The sequence below is a fragment of the Sardina pilchardus genome, chromosome 12 (assembly GCF_963854185.1).
Source record: "Sardina pilchardus chromosome 12, fSarPil1.1, whole genome shotgun sequence".
NCBI lineage: Eukaryota > Metazoa > Chordata > Actinopteri > Clupeiformes > Clupeidae > Sardina > Sardina pilchardus.
In genome coordinates, this window is record NC_085005.1 from 15,417,176 (window position 1) to 15,428,427 (window position 11,252).

At 45.0% G+C, this 11,252-nt stretch overlaps 1 protein-coding gene across 2 annotated transcripts in view; it reads right to left on the minus strand.

Moving 5' to 3' along the window:
• dusp10 (dual specificity phosphatase 10) overlaps nt 1–10,212 on the minus strand; it is an 11,715-nt gene extending 1,503 nt beyond the window's left edge. The window contains exons 1-4 of one of the 2 annotated variants that reach the window (XM_062550963.1): nt 10,074–10,212; nt 7,589–8,504; nt 3,389–3,766; nt 1–2,992 (exon numbers count right to left, since the gene is read on the minus strand). The exon at nt 1–2,992 is cut by the window's left edge and continues 1,503 nt beyond it. In XM_062550963.1, coding sequence (XP_062406947.1) covers nt 2,727–2,992; nt 3,389–3,766; nt 7,589–8,456 — 1,512 coding nt within the window. In that variant the 5' untranslated portion in view covers nt 8,457–8,504; nt 10,074–10,212 and the 3' untranslated portion in view covers nt 1–2,726. Of the gene's footprint in view, nt 2,993–3,388; nt 3,767–7,588; nt 8,505–9,805; nt 10,007–10,073 lie in introns of those variants that run through there. The other variant, XM_062550962.1, reaches the window with a different exon arrangement.
• Nucleotides 10,213–11,252: the final 1,040 nt, after the last annotated feature.

Below are 11,252 nucleotides of genomic sequence, written 5' to 3' on the forward strand. Positions count from 1 at the left end.
AAATTGACAAATATAATTTGTATTGTTTTGTTATTTAGACTATTTTGGTACAATTGTTGTTGTTGTCTGTGATAAGAGGACTTTATATCTAGATGTTGTCATAAAATATTCCTTTTTATGACATTGCCATTCTAAATCAGGGAAAAGTAACCGATTCCATAGCTCTTGTATGTGCATAAATGTAGAATGTGACAATTTAAATGTATGTATACATCATATTCATAAGGGAAAATGCTACAAAGCAGGGAATATATTGTAAAGCAATGTCACCACAACCAAATGTTACACAATAGCTCAGGGTTGTGTGTCCTGAAAGGCATCATTGAGCAACAACCACAGTAAGAGTGAGATAACGTGAACCACTAACAACACTAACAGTAGTCCATCAGTTGATATCGGTTGTGGCACAATAACACTTTTGAGAAATGCAACCCTCGTTGTCACTTTCACAGATACAATTGCTGTGGGACTGATGTGATCCATGGCAGGCCTACTGGATTTGTGCTAGCCAAATTTAGCCTCTGTTATATTTTCATAAAAACATTTTAAAAAGAAGGCATACTTGCACAATTTCGGCGTGTCTTTGTGACACTGACCTCCCCAGCTCAGTCTGAGTGGATATACATGACTTTAAGGCACTGGTCGAGGCACTAACTCTGTGTGCTGAGGACCTTGACTTAGCTTAGCTTAGCGGCGACACTAGGGAAGATTAGCAAAAGGGAGGTTACTGTACTTGATTTTCATCAACTACAATAATATTGCCCTCAAAAACAACATCCTCTGGGTCAAAGCCAGCAGCTCAGTTTGCAGTTATGTCAGAGCCCTCACATTTGTTTCAAATTAGCTTGTGATTGTAAATCACAAAGAAAGTCAAGAAGGGGCAAAAAACATTTCAGTTATGAACCGACAGAGAAACACATAGACACAGTCATCATATTCACACAGACAACCATTAGAATGAGGCACATAAACACTTACACACGCATACACACACACACACGTACACTCACACACAATAAACGTAAGACATGAGCAAAAGCAATGTTTATGAAACTATGAACAAAGGAACTTTTAGCTATTAGATGACGATGTTGATGAAGATATTGATGCTGAATACATCCTTACGATGGGTGTAATGTTAACAGGTTTTCTTTTTGGTTAACATGCACCATGACACATGTTTTGAACATGTGTTTTTTAACCAATATGGCGAACTTTAAACTTATACTGTATTCAACCAAAATCCCTCAACAAGCAAACACACTGGAAAGAGTCATTTGTTTTAAAGAATAGGCCAGTGATCTCTTCAGTATTGACAAACGTTAGCTACTTAATAGAAACTGTCATCCTGTGTTAGATAACATTCCATTTTCTGGATTGGTACGGTGGCCTGGAGGGACAAATTAAGAGATGACTTGATAGGGACTGATAGAGATGGAACATGGTGGATATGAAAGATGCAAGCAATTACTGAAATACACAGACAAAATTCAAGAGGTTTCATGTTTTTTTTTTTTTTTATAGAGTCAGCAAAATGAAAGTGTACAGGGACAGCAGTGAAACAAAAATAAGCAAATACTAAAAATGTTAATTATTATGTTTCCTTTGTATACACCTGTGCCAGTCCCTCTGGTGCAGGTATATATAGTATGTTTCCAAAAGGCATATAGAATATTACAATAATAACAAAAAAAAAAGACAAAGTATATATTTATATCTCTATATATTTTTTGTCATTCGCTGGCGAGATGGAAAATGTTAAATCATCACCCATATATACACATTAGCGCCTGATAGCATTCCACTCTGAAATTATTGCACCGAGAGCCTCGGCGAGCTCGTCATGGTCACCCCAGTAAACTTTTGTATAAAAATAGAATGAGAGGACGAACACACCAAACAAGTCTTCATCTTTTCTGACAGGCAAACACCACGGCTGTCCCCCCTGCTCCCTTGGGCCCGAGCCCGCACCAGCAGCTTAGAGAAACAGAATGGATACGCACACCCTGCAGTCTCTCGCACTGCGTAAGGAGGGAGGGCGAAACTGGTGGCGGTGGTGGTGGGGGGGGCCGACTGACTGACTGAATAATCTGTTTGCTTTTTGGTTGTCTTCTTTTTCTCTGTGTGTGTGTGTGTGTGTATGTATGTTTTGGAAAATCAAACATTGTTAGTTTGTTCGTTTGTTATCTTTCTCTTTTGCCCTCCTCAATCTTTTGCTCGCCTCCATCTGTGGTCACACAGAGATACGTCTTCCTCTGATCCAACGGCCCTGTCTCTCCCACCCCGTGTTCCTGGGCAGTGGCCAGGTCTAAACAGCGGGCCGTTTGGGCGTGGACTCAACTCTTCTGCTGTCCGCCATCTTAACACTCTCGTGCCCAGATAAAAAAAAAAAAAGAAACAAAAAAAAAAAAAAAATGAGAAGTGGAGCCCTTTGAAGCTCCCTCTCTCACTTCCCTATCTCTCTCTCTCTCTCTCTCTCTCTCTCTCTCTCTCCCTCTGTCTCTCCTTTTTCTCCCTCTCTCTTTATCTTTCTCTCGAGAGGGCGGAGAGATGGTGCCCAAAGCGTTTGGCACTTCCAAACGAGAGAGAGAGGCTTTGAGGCTTTTCTCTCCAAAAAGGAGGAGAGCAAAAAGAGAGGACGCGGTGAATCGCCCGCAACAAGAGCAAAGAAGAGAGAGTGGGAAAAAAAATCCAACATGGCCGCGACTTTCCGGCCGTCGTCCGGCTTACACCATGGTCTCCACGCCGACCAGCTTGGGCGTGAGGATGCGCGGCGTCACGCCGTTGTTCAGGTCCTCCTCGAACTCCAGCAGCTGGCCCATGAAGTTGAGGTTGGGCGAGATGATGGGCCGCCGGGCCTTGACGAACTTGTAGGCGTCCGTCATGGTCATCCAGGAGTGCTTCATCAGGTAGGCGATGACGATGGTGGCAGAGCGCGACACACCTGCCTGGCAGTGGATGAGGACGCCCTGACCAGCCTGGTGAGCTTCCTCTGCACACACACACACACGCACACACACACACACACACACACACACACACACACACGCACACGCACACACACAAGCACGCAAACAACAACAACAACACATAAATAAATAAACAAATCAACAGACATTCGAGTCAGGCTATAATTCAGGCAGTGTTGCTTTCAAAAAATTATCATCTGTCAATTCGGTGGCAAGCCCTAATAATGGGGAATCATTTGCGAGCTATTACGTTAAAAAAAAAAAAAAAAAGCAACGTGAGTCATTTGTCAGCCACAAAGCCCTTTAGCCTTCCTGTGTTGTTGCAGCGCCAACGTACTTATAATGCAGACCCACGTCCTATTAATTCAGACTAACTTTGAGAGGTCAAAATGCGACGGAAGGGTTCAGGGGGCGCATACCAATGAACTCGAAGGCCTCCTCGAAGTATTGGCGCAGGTTCTGCTTGTTGCTGTCGGTGGCCGGCAGACGCTTGTAGCAGAGGAGGCCGAGGTCGTAATGGTAGAGCGGCAGGTGCGTGGTGACGTTGAGCACGTAGCCGACGTTGTAGCGCTGCATTTGGTCGAGGCTCTGGGCGTCGTGCTCGTTGCCCAGGTAGAGGAAGGGCAGGATGGGCGTGAGCTCGGCGTTCTCGATGTCGGGGGTGGAAGGCAGCGAGTGAGGTAGCCCCCCCGACAGGCCCACGGCGCCCACCCCCACGCCGTCCATGCCCTCCTGGTGCAGGTGCAGCGAGTGTTCGCACAGGCCCTCGTGATGCTGCCGGAACGCGCTGAGGCCCCCTGCGAAAGCCACACACACACACACACACACACACACACACACACACACACACACACACACACACACACACACACACACACACACACACATACACACACATGAGAAGCTGAAATGAAGTGACAAAATGATGTCTGAATCCGTTTCTTGTGTGATAAAGAGATTAATATCAACAAGCAGATTCATTGGCCAGGCTCTAGTTTAAACCATTTCAAACCTTAAGATCCTATCAATCTACAACTACTTATATTATACTCTACTTAGAGGTAGCCACTGTGAAAAGCGACACACTCAGCATCATACATAGTTCTGGCAGTGCCCTCATATACAGTAATATTTGAATCATTCTTTGACCCATAGACAGAACAGAAATCACGGAAGAAATTTGTTTTTCATCCACACAAATGCTCTACGCTCTACAACACAGTCGGTGGTGCTCATGCACATGTATTTGGGACAGTCATGTATGCGTGCGCTACACAGAGCTTTGTAATGATCTATGTTGGCACTGGACCTCACCCCTTTGAATAATGAAAGAACTCCTAGGCTTCACATCATGTAATATCACAGGGGGAAAAGGCTGAGCTTGTGCTCTGTAGCGGTTTGGCCAGGATTCTCTGGAGACTGTTTTACTGTAAATATTTAGCGTTGTCATTTTGAAGATGCTTGTTTTAGCCCATCATGTTGCGAGGGGTTTATGGTACAAATGAGTATGTTTGTACTTTGTGTTGGTGTTGTTTTTGACTTCAAATGAAAGCAAGTTGATGTTCACTAATGACAGCAAATGCTTGACAGTATGAGCATCTGTTAAGATCAAACGGATGGTATGGCCTCCCTTAGCAAATGGCACCACAGATGGAAAGCAGGCGAGAGATTTGCTTTTGATTTGAATTTGGTAGTGTGAGAAATATAATACACCCTTCTAACATTTTGCATGCAGAAAGTCATGTGAGCTTTGTTTATACTGAACACAGTTTCCTGAAGTAAGTCACATGCTCAAAATGGCCCTGAGTCAGGCTTCACTTCTACCCAGGAAGAAATGCATCTCTATTTCAGGGGTAAATATGACACTCGGTTAAAAAAAAAAAACACTAACAAAAATACACCATTCCACACAATCTAATTTGTCTCAGAAGCACCATAGATAGGTGCATTTGACTGGATGTTCAGTTCATCCTCTGATTTTTCATAAGGTTCCCGGTTCTACTGATTACCATGAGGGCTGTATTAGAGTATCAAAACACAGCGGGGCACAGAGAGACCTGTTAGTGCTGCACTGAATATCAAACCTCCATCCAAGCCACAAATAATTTGTAAACGAATAACCAACTTTCTTTTGGCGAGCAAAAGCTCACACACCTACAAAAAAACACATCAAAAGTTTGCTGTATAACAAAGTAGCACATCTGCTGTTAATTGCAATAATCCTTCAATCCTTCCTCTTTTTGGCATACTGCCTGGATTGCAGCAGTTGTAATATATGGACCTCATCAAAGATGCTGTTTCCCGACTTCGCTGATAACGAAGGAACTCTCATCTTACGGTCAGCTGAAGTGAAACTGGGGTGGCAATGATGGAGCTGTGAGCTCACTACAGGGTGGATTTCAGTTTCAGAATCAAGCGGCCGAACATTACACTTCTCTTAATACGCCATTACCTCACAGTCTACCTCATACTGATCTTTCTGGTACTTTCCGCCCTGCAATGTTTGTGCTGGAGGCTGTGAGTGAATTACTTGCGAAAATGTATCCTTGTGTTATGACTGTCAAGAAAAAACGTTTGTTGATTTGATTGAGCTACATGTAAACATTAAAGAGGGAGTTTTATGGTGTTCGTGAAATGCTGGTTGAGCAATGTGTGAATGCAAAGGATTTGCGTCTCACTTCCTGTTTTGTGGCTGTCATTCTGGCCAAATACATTTCTGTCCCACACCAATACAACTTTGACTCATCAGTCAGATGTCGAGACAGACAAGTTCAAATGTCTGTATATACAACATGTGCTTAAACTGATATCCGAGTGACCTACACCTATACATTTCTAGGTCAAATAGTTACACATTATGAAGACAACCTCGAATAATGCCACCTCAGGCCTGCTGCCGGAGCTGAGGGGAAGACCCAAAACCTACTTTCGCTACAAACAGGATATTTTTGAGATCGTATCAGTGAGCAAAATGTTACCACTGCCAAATCGATCTATTGGTTGCCATCGACATGCATGACAAAAGACTTATAGATTGTGTGCTCACGATTACTGTGCACCAATTAGAGAATACACACAGCTTCATCTCCCCATCTAGAACAACCTGTCCCTAGCTTGATATTCATACACATTTTCTAAAACTCATAAAAGATGACATCAACCTCTTTGGAGTATCCACACGATGAACAGCAATTTCATTCAATTGCTTAAAACCTTTACATGTATAGATTTAGAAGAATCTATTGTTGTGAGTTATGTGCTCCTATCATGTGTATCGATTACCCATGTTCAGATGTTGCCAATGGAAAAACACACTTGTGTGTAATTCAGAATCCAGAACAGTATTGATTTAGACATAAATATGATGATATATATGCAGGCTCAATGTGTAACCGAATTCCCATTTAAAGAGAGGTATTGCTTTATGACTATTTAATATAACCATTATATGCACAGACACATCTTTCAATCTTCAAATATTGAGCAAAAAGAGCCGAGAAGAGGAGAGAAGACAGAAGCAGAAAAGAGATGAGAAGCGAAGAGAAGAAAAGGAGAGAGAAGAGAGAGGAAGAGGAGAAAAGATAAGAGAAGAGAGAGAACACAGGAGGGAAGAGGAGAGAGGAGAAGTGGCTTGTTATCGTGCAAGCTCTGTTTCCCCAGCTGGATTCAGTCTAACTGACAGAGAAGCCACCTCGACCTCCCTCTCATGCCTCTCGTCCCACACCAAAGATGGAGAGCATGGCAGGGGGCCAGCAGGCCTGTGCCTCGGCTATAAGAATAGAGCTCACTATTTAACAACAGCTGCTGTCCTGCACAAGGTCTCAAGAGTGTCACTGCATATCACCTCACAGTGAGAGTCAGTCTGAATAAGTGAGTATGTGTATGTGTCAGAGAGAGAGAGAGAGAGAGAGAGAGAGAGAGAGAGGGAGGAGGGAAAGAACAAGATAGTAAAACAGAAAGTGGGAGACGTGCGTGTGTCTGTGCTGTGTGTGTATACATTAGACATATGTATACATACTGTATGTGTTTCAGAGCACGTGTCGGGTGGAAATATCCCGGGCTTTTTCTATCCCAGCAGTGTACTACATATTCAAATGCAGACACAACAGTCTGGCATTTCATCGGCTCTATCTTTAGCTCGTCTATCTGCAGGTGCTATCTGCCGCTATGCAAATGACTGTTTGTTTTGACAACTGAAATGGCTTTTGGTTTTCACAGGGCAAAGGAGCCCGTGGTGAGAAGCGCACAGAGGAGGCAGGATCTGCCTGTTAAACAGCGCTGCGAGGACATCACTGTAATTTCATCCACTGACTCAAAGGCTTTTGTGATCGTCTCTGGCACAGAGAATATGACAGGGAAGAGGGAAGAGAACCAAGATAGGGACTGGAGTAGTATTAGGGAGGAAATTCAGTGCCAACGTCAAGTACAGTAGCAGCATAAAGCCGTCAAAATCGAGCAATTTCTTTGCCTGAGGCATGTAAGGCAAAGCAAATAAATAAATAAATAAAATAAACCGCTTTTGATCTTTTCAAAGGCAGTGCCTGAGAATTTAACAGCTCAGAAGCCTAGACATGGCCTGGCGTAATTCGTTTTTTTTAGTCAGGCACAGAGCAGCTTACCTTTTAGGACAATGGGGTCCTTCCCTTCCCTCCGCAGGGATTCCAGGACGACATGCAGGGGCTGGGAGGCGGTGACCCGACCCGGCTCGGCCGTGGTTTCGTCGTACACCACGATCTCTTTGGAGAAAATCCCCTTGAAGGAGTCTTTGCCCTCCCGGCAGGAAATGAGGTCCAGCACGGTGATCTTGCCCTGCTGCAGGCGCCGGCGGCTGATCTTGTCCGAGCAGTTGATGTGCACGGCACCCTGGATGTGGCTCTTGTTGTACTCCATGAAGGGCCGGCAGTCGATGATGACCGGAACGGGCCCCACCGGGTGGCCCATGGGACAGCGGGTCATCTTGTCGGCCAGCTCATTGGGGTGGATCACCCGGTAGGCGGACCTGGGTGCCCCCGAGGTGAGGCTGGGGGCACTCAGGGCCTCGCCGTGCCCGACGATGGGGGAGGTAGGGCTGGGCAGGTGGGCGCCGCTGGGGCCTCCATAGCCACCGGCGTTGGAGCTGAGGTCGGGGCTGGACGCGCTGACCTGCTGGCTCGGGTGATGGGCGGGCTGCGGCCGGCTGCCGTCCTTCTCGTAGGTGGTCACCGTGCAACAGCTGGCACTGCTGCATCCACACGTCAGCGAACGCGTGGAGCCGCTGGACGAGGGCATATACGTGAGGTTGGTCGCCCGGATCTTCACCACGGTGGTGCTGATGACCGTCGTCTTGGTGTGCGCGTCGCTGGCGGTGGTGGTGGTGGAGGTCGCGGAGGCCGCGACGGCGACCGCGTCCAGGTAGCTGGTGGTATCCAGGCAGAGTCGGAGTTCCTGAGGTCGGATAGGCCTTGGCAGCGCCACCACAATTCTGTCGTCGAGGGGAGACGGAGGCATGGGGAGGCTGAGGAGCTGGCAATACTATGGAGAACTCAGGGACCCAGCCTGCATTGGGGAGAGGGGGTGGGGAGAGACAAGCAGAGCTATAAAACCAGGCAGCAACAATCAGTACACACTCAATGACCCCAGTCTGTGTGATTATCAGTGTGTTTGTGTGCATGCCATGTGTTTATGTGCGTCTGTGTGTCTGTGAGAATGTGAGTGTGTGCAGCAGCACCCAGATGGTTTCAAAAGTAAGGGAGAGGATTTGAGAATTGAGCAATAAATTAGGAAGGATTTCACAGCTTTGGCGGACTGCCGCATGCTTGGGTCGACAGTGTGGTTTGCACTGCTCAGTTCCATTCAGTAAGTGTCACAGCAAAATGACAAACAATCCACTTGTCTTCACGAATAAATATGGATGACACATCACTGAGATATTGGCCACATGCACATTACTGAGCAGCATCCGATGAATTTTTGAATAGGCTACATAGCCATAGAGAAAACCCCTATGCCAGCACAGTGGTCTACATGAAATTGATTATACATCATCAAATCCATGACATGTCCTAATACAGAAGCGGGTCAGACTAGGACTCATCCACTGTCTGGTGATTGTATGCTGTATCAATTAGTCTTTCATCTCGGTGAAGATAAAACACTGCAGCATAACACGCCGCATTTTGTGCGCCTTTTCATCAAGCTGTGCTTCCGACAGCCACTGTTACCGCCAATTCATGCTGCACACTCGTTTGTTATCTAACCGGTGATTTTACTCACACCCCATCGTTAACTAATCGCGGCTATGTCGCCCGACCCTTCAACATCCAAAACCCCATGTCATAACTGCATATAATCAGGCAGCCAAGAGAGAGGGGAAACTGAAGGAGCCGGCATGTGGACGTGCTGTGAATACAGCGGAGACGCTCCGCACCGCCATCCAGCCACAGACAAGACAAGTGCCTTTACGACTTGCGCTCACAAATAATATTTCGCTAGTCCAATAGCAATTAACACTGCCAAACAAATCATTAACTCACCATTCTTATTTTGTAGGCTACTTGAGAGAACAATCGGTTAGGCTACATGCTTAACCACAATACAGGCAATCCCTGTGTAACCTGTCATCTGTTAAAAACAATGCCAGTAAAACGATTTTGAGCCATTTACTAAAATACATCTATTCTGCTGGTTCTGAATTGACCGAGCAATCGATTTAGGCTACAGCAGTAACATGACTTCATTCAAAGAAATGTATTTTAAAACGTAGAAGACAGATGGAACATTACGCTGTAGCCTAATGTCTAATAGAAAATAACTTTGACATTTAAACTTAGCACACATTATAGAATGAACGAACTTACCTATGGAAATAAATAAAACCTCCAGTGGTTTGGGGGCAAATGTCGGTTATTTAATCTACAATCAACAACGCTGACTCAACTCAGCCCGTCCCAAAGCCGTGGATCCGCAACATTTTTACTTTTTGCTACGCTCCAAGCATTATAATATACAAGAGGGTCAACCAGCCTACTGGAGTAGCTAGTAGGCTATTATCCGATTGACACGAGCATGAACCAATGGAGGACGTTTTAATATTAAAGTCACACTGTATAAAAGTGAAAAACCAACCCCACGGTGGGAGGGAGTTTGTCCGGTGTAAAGTCAGCTTTCTCCGTAGAGTGAACGAACAATGCTCAGACTTCAGTACGAGAGCAGGGGTGATGTCATTGGCAACCAATCAAAAGCCTCTCAGGCTGGACCGAAGACACCGAACAGCTCCCGAGCTCTTCGAATAGGCCAACAGAGTGAAGCGCAACAGCAGTCAAATATAGGCGAGGGAGGCCCGTCCCCCGTGACGTAGACCATAACCTGTCTTCTCCATGCGTGTTTTCGTCGAAATTGAGAGCCATTCATATCAAACTCATTCAGCTCTGAGAAGCTGATTCATGATTTATCATATAGCCTTATTTGAAACATTGTTTAGATATTAGCTTATAATAATAATAATACCATGACGCACACAATAATAAATAGGCGGGTGGTAAATAGAGATGTTTGGCCATGTTCCTCCTATAATATGCATGGCCAAGTTGGCATCGGCAACCCCCTCCCATGACAGGACACATGCCACAGCTAAAGGGTTTCACTACTATCACAGCCCAAATTGCATCTGCGCCTCTCTAAATTTAGCTGCGCAGCAACCCTGAACAATGCGGGACATTTATTATTGCTTCTATTCATAGCGTGTGGTAGTGCCACGGCCAGCTATTTATGCATGTGCCACTGCAGCTGATCAAAGTGCCTGCAGATCGGGGTTGAGGGGATGCGCCCTTAAGCTTTAGAGAATGGTGGCCTGATCTGTGCCCAAAGACACAGCAGAAAGCAAATAGAATAGAGCAGAAAGAAAGCCTTTTAGGTCACGCATGCTGAGCCTTATAATAAAGAATAATGTGAATCATACCTAGAAAACTATTTTAATGACTAATTGCAATTGGTATGCTCTGTGAGGTTTTCTGACACAAATTGTATGTTGTCTTTGATGAAGTCATGTGTGTATGACTTGGTAGACTAGATGTCCTTTGTAAATGCTTATGGCATTAGGGGAGTTATATTTTTAAAAGATACACTTACAGTAGGCTATATTAATGTCATGACGTCTAGACAGAACTGAATTTGGAAGAACTGCATTTTAAATTCAAACTGTTCCATATGTTTCTCACATTGCTTTTCAAATGTAATGGATTTGTATATTTGTGTGAAACTGTAAAAATGAGAAGTTAATTATGTTACCCATAATTTATTGTTGTT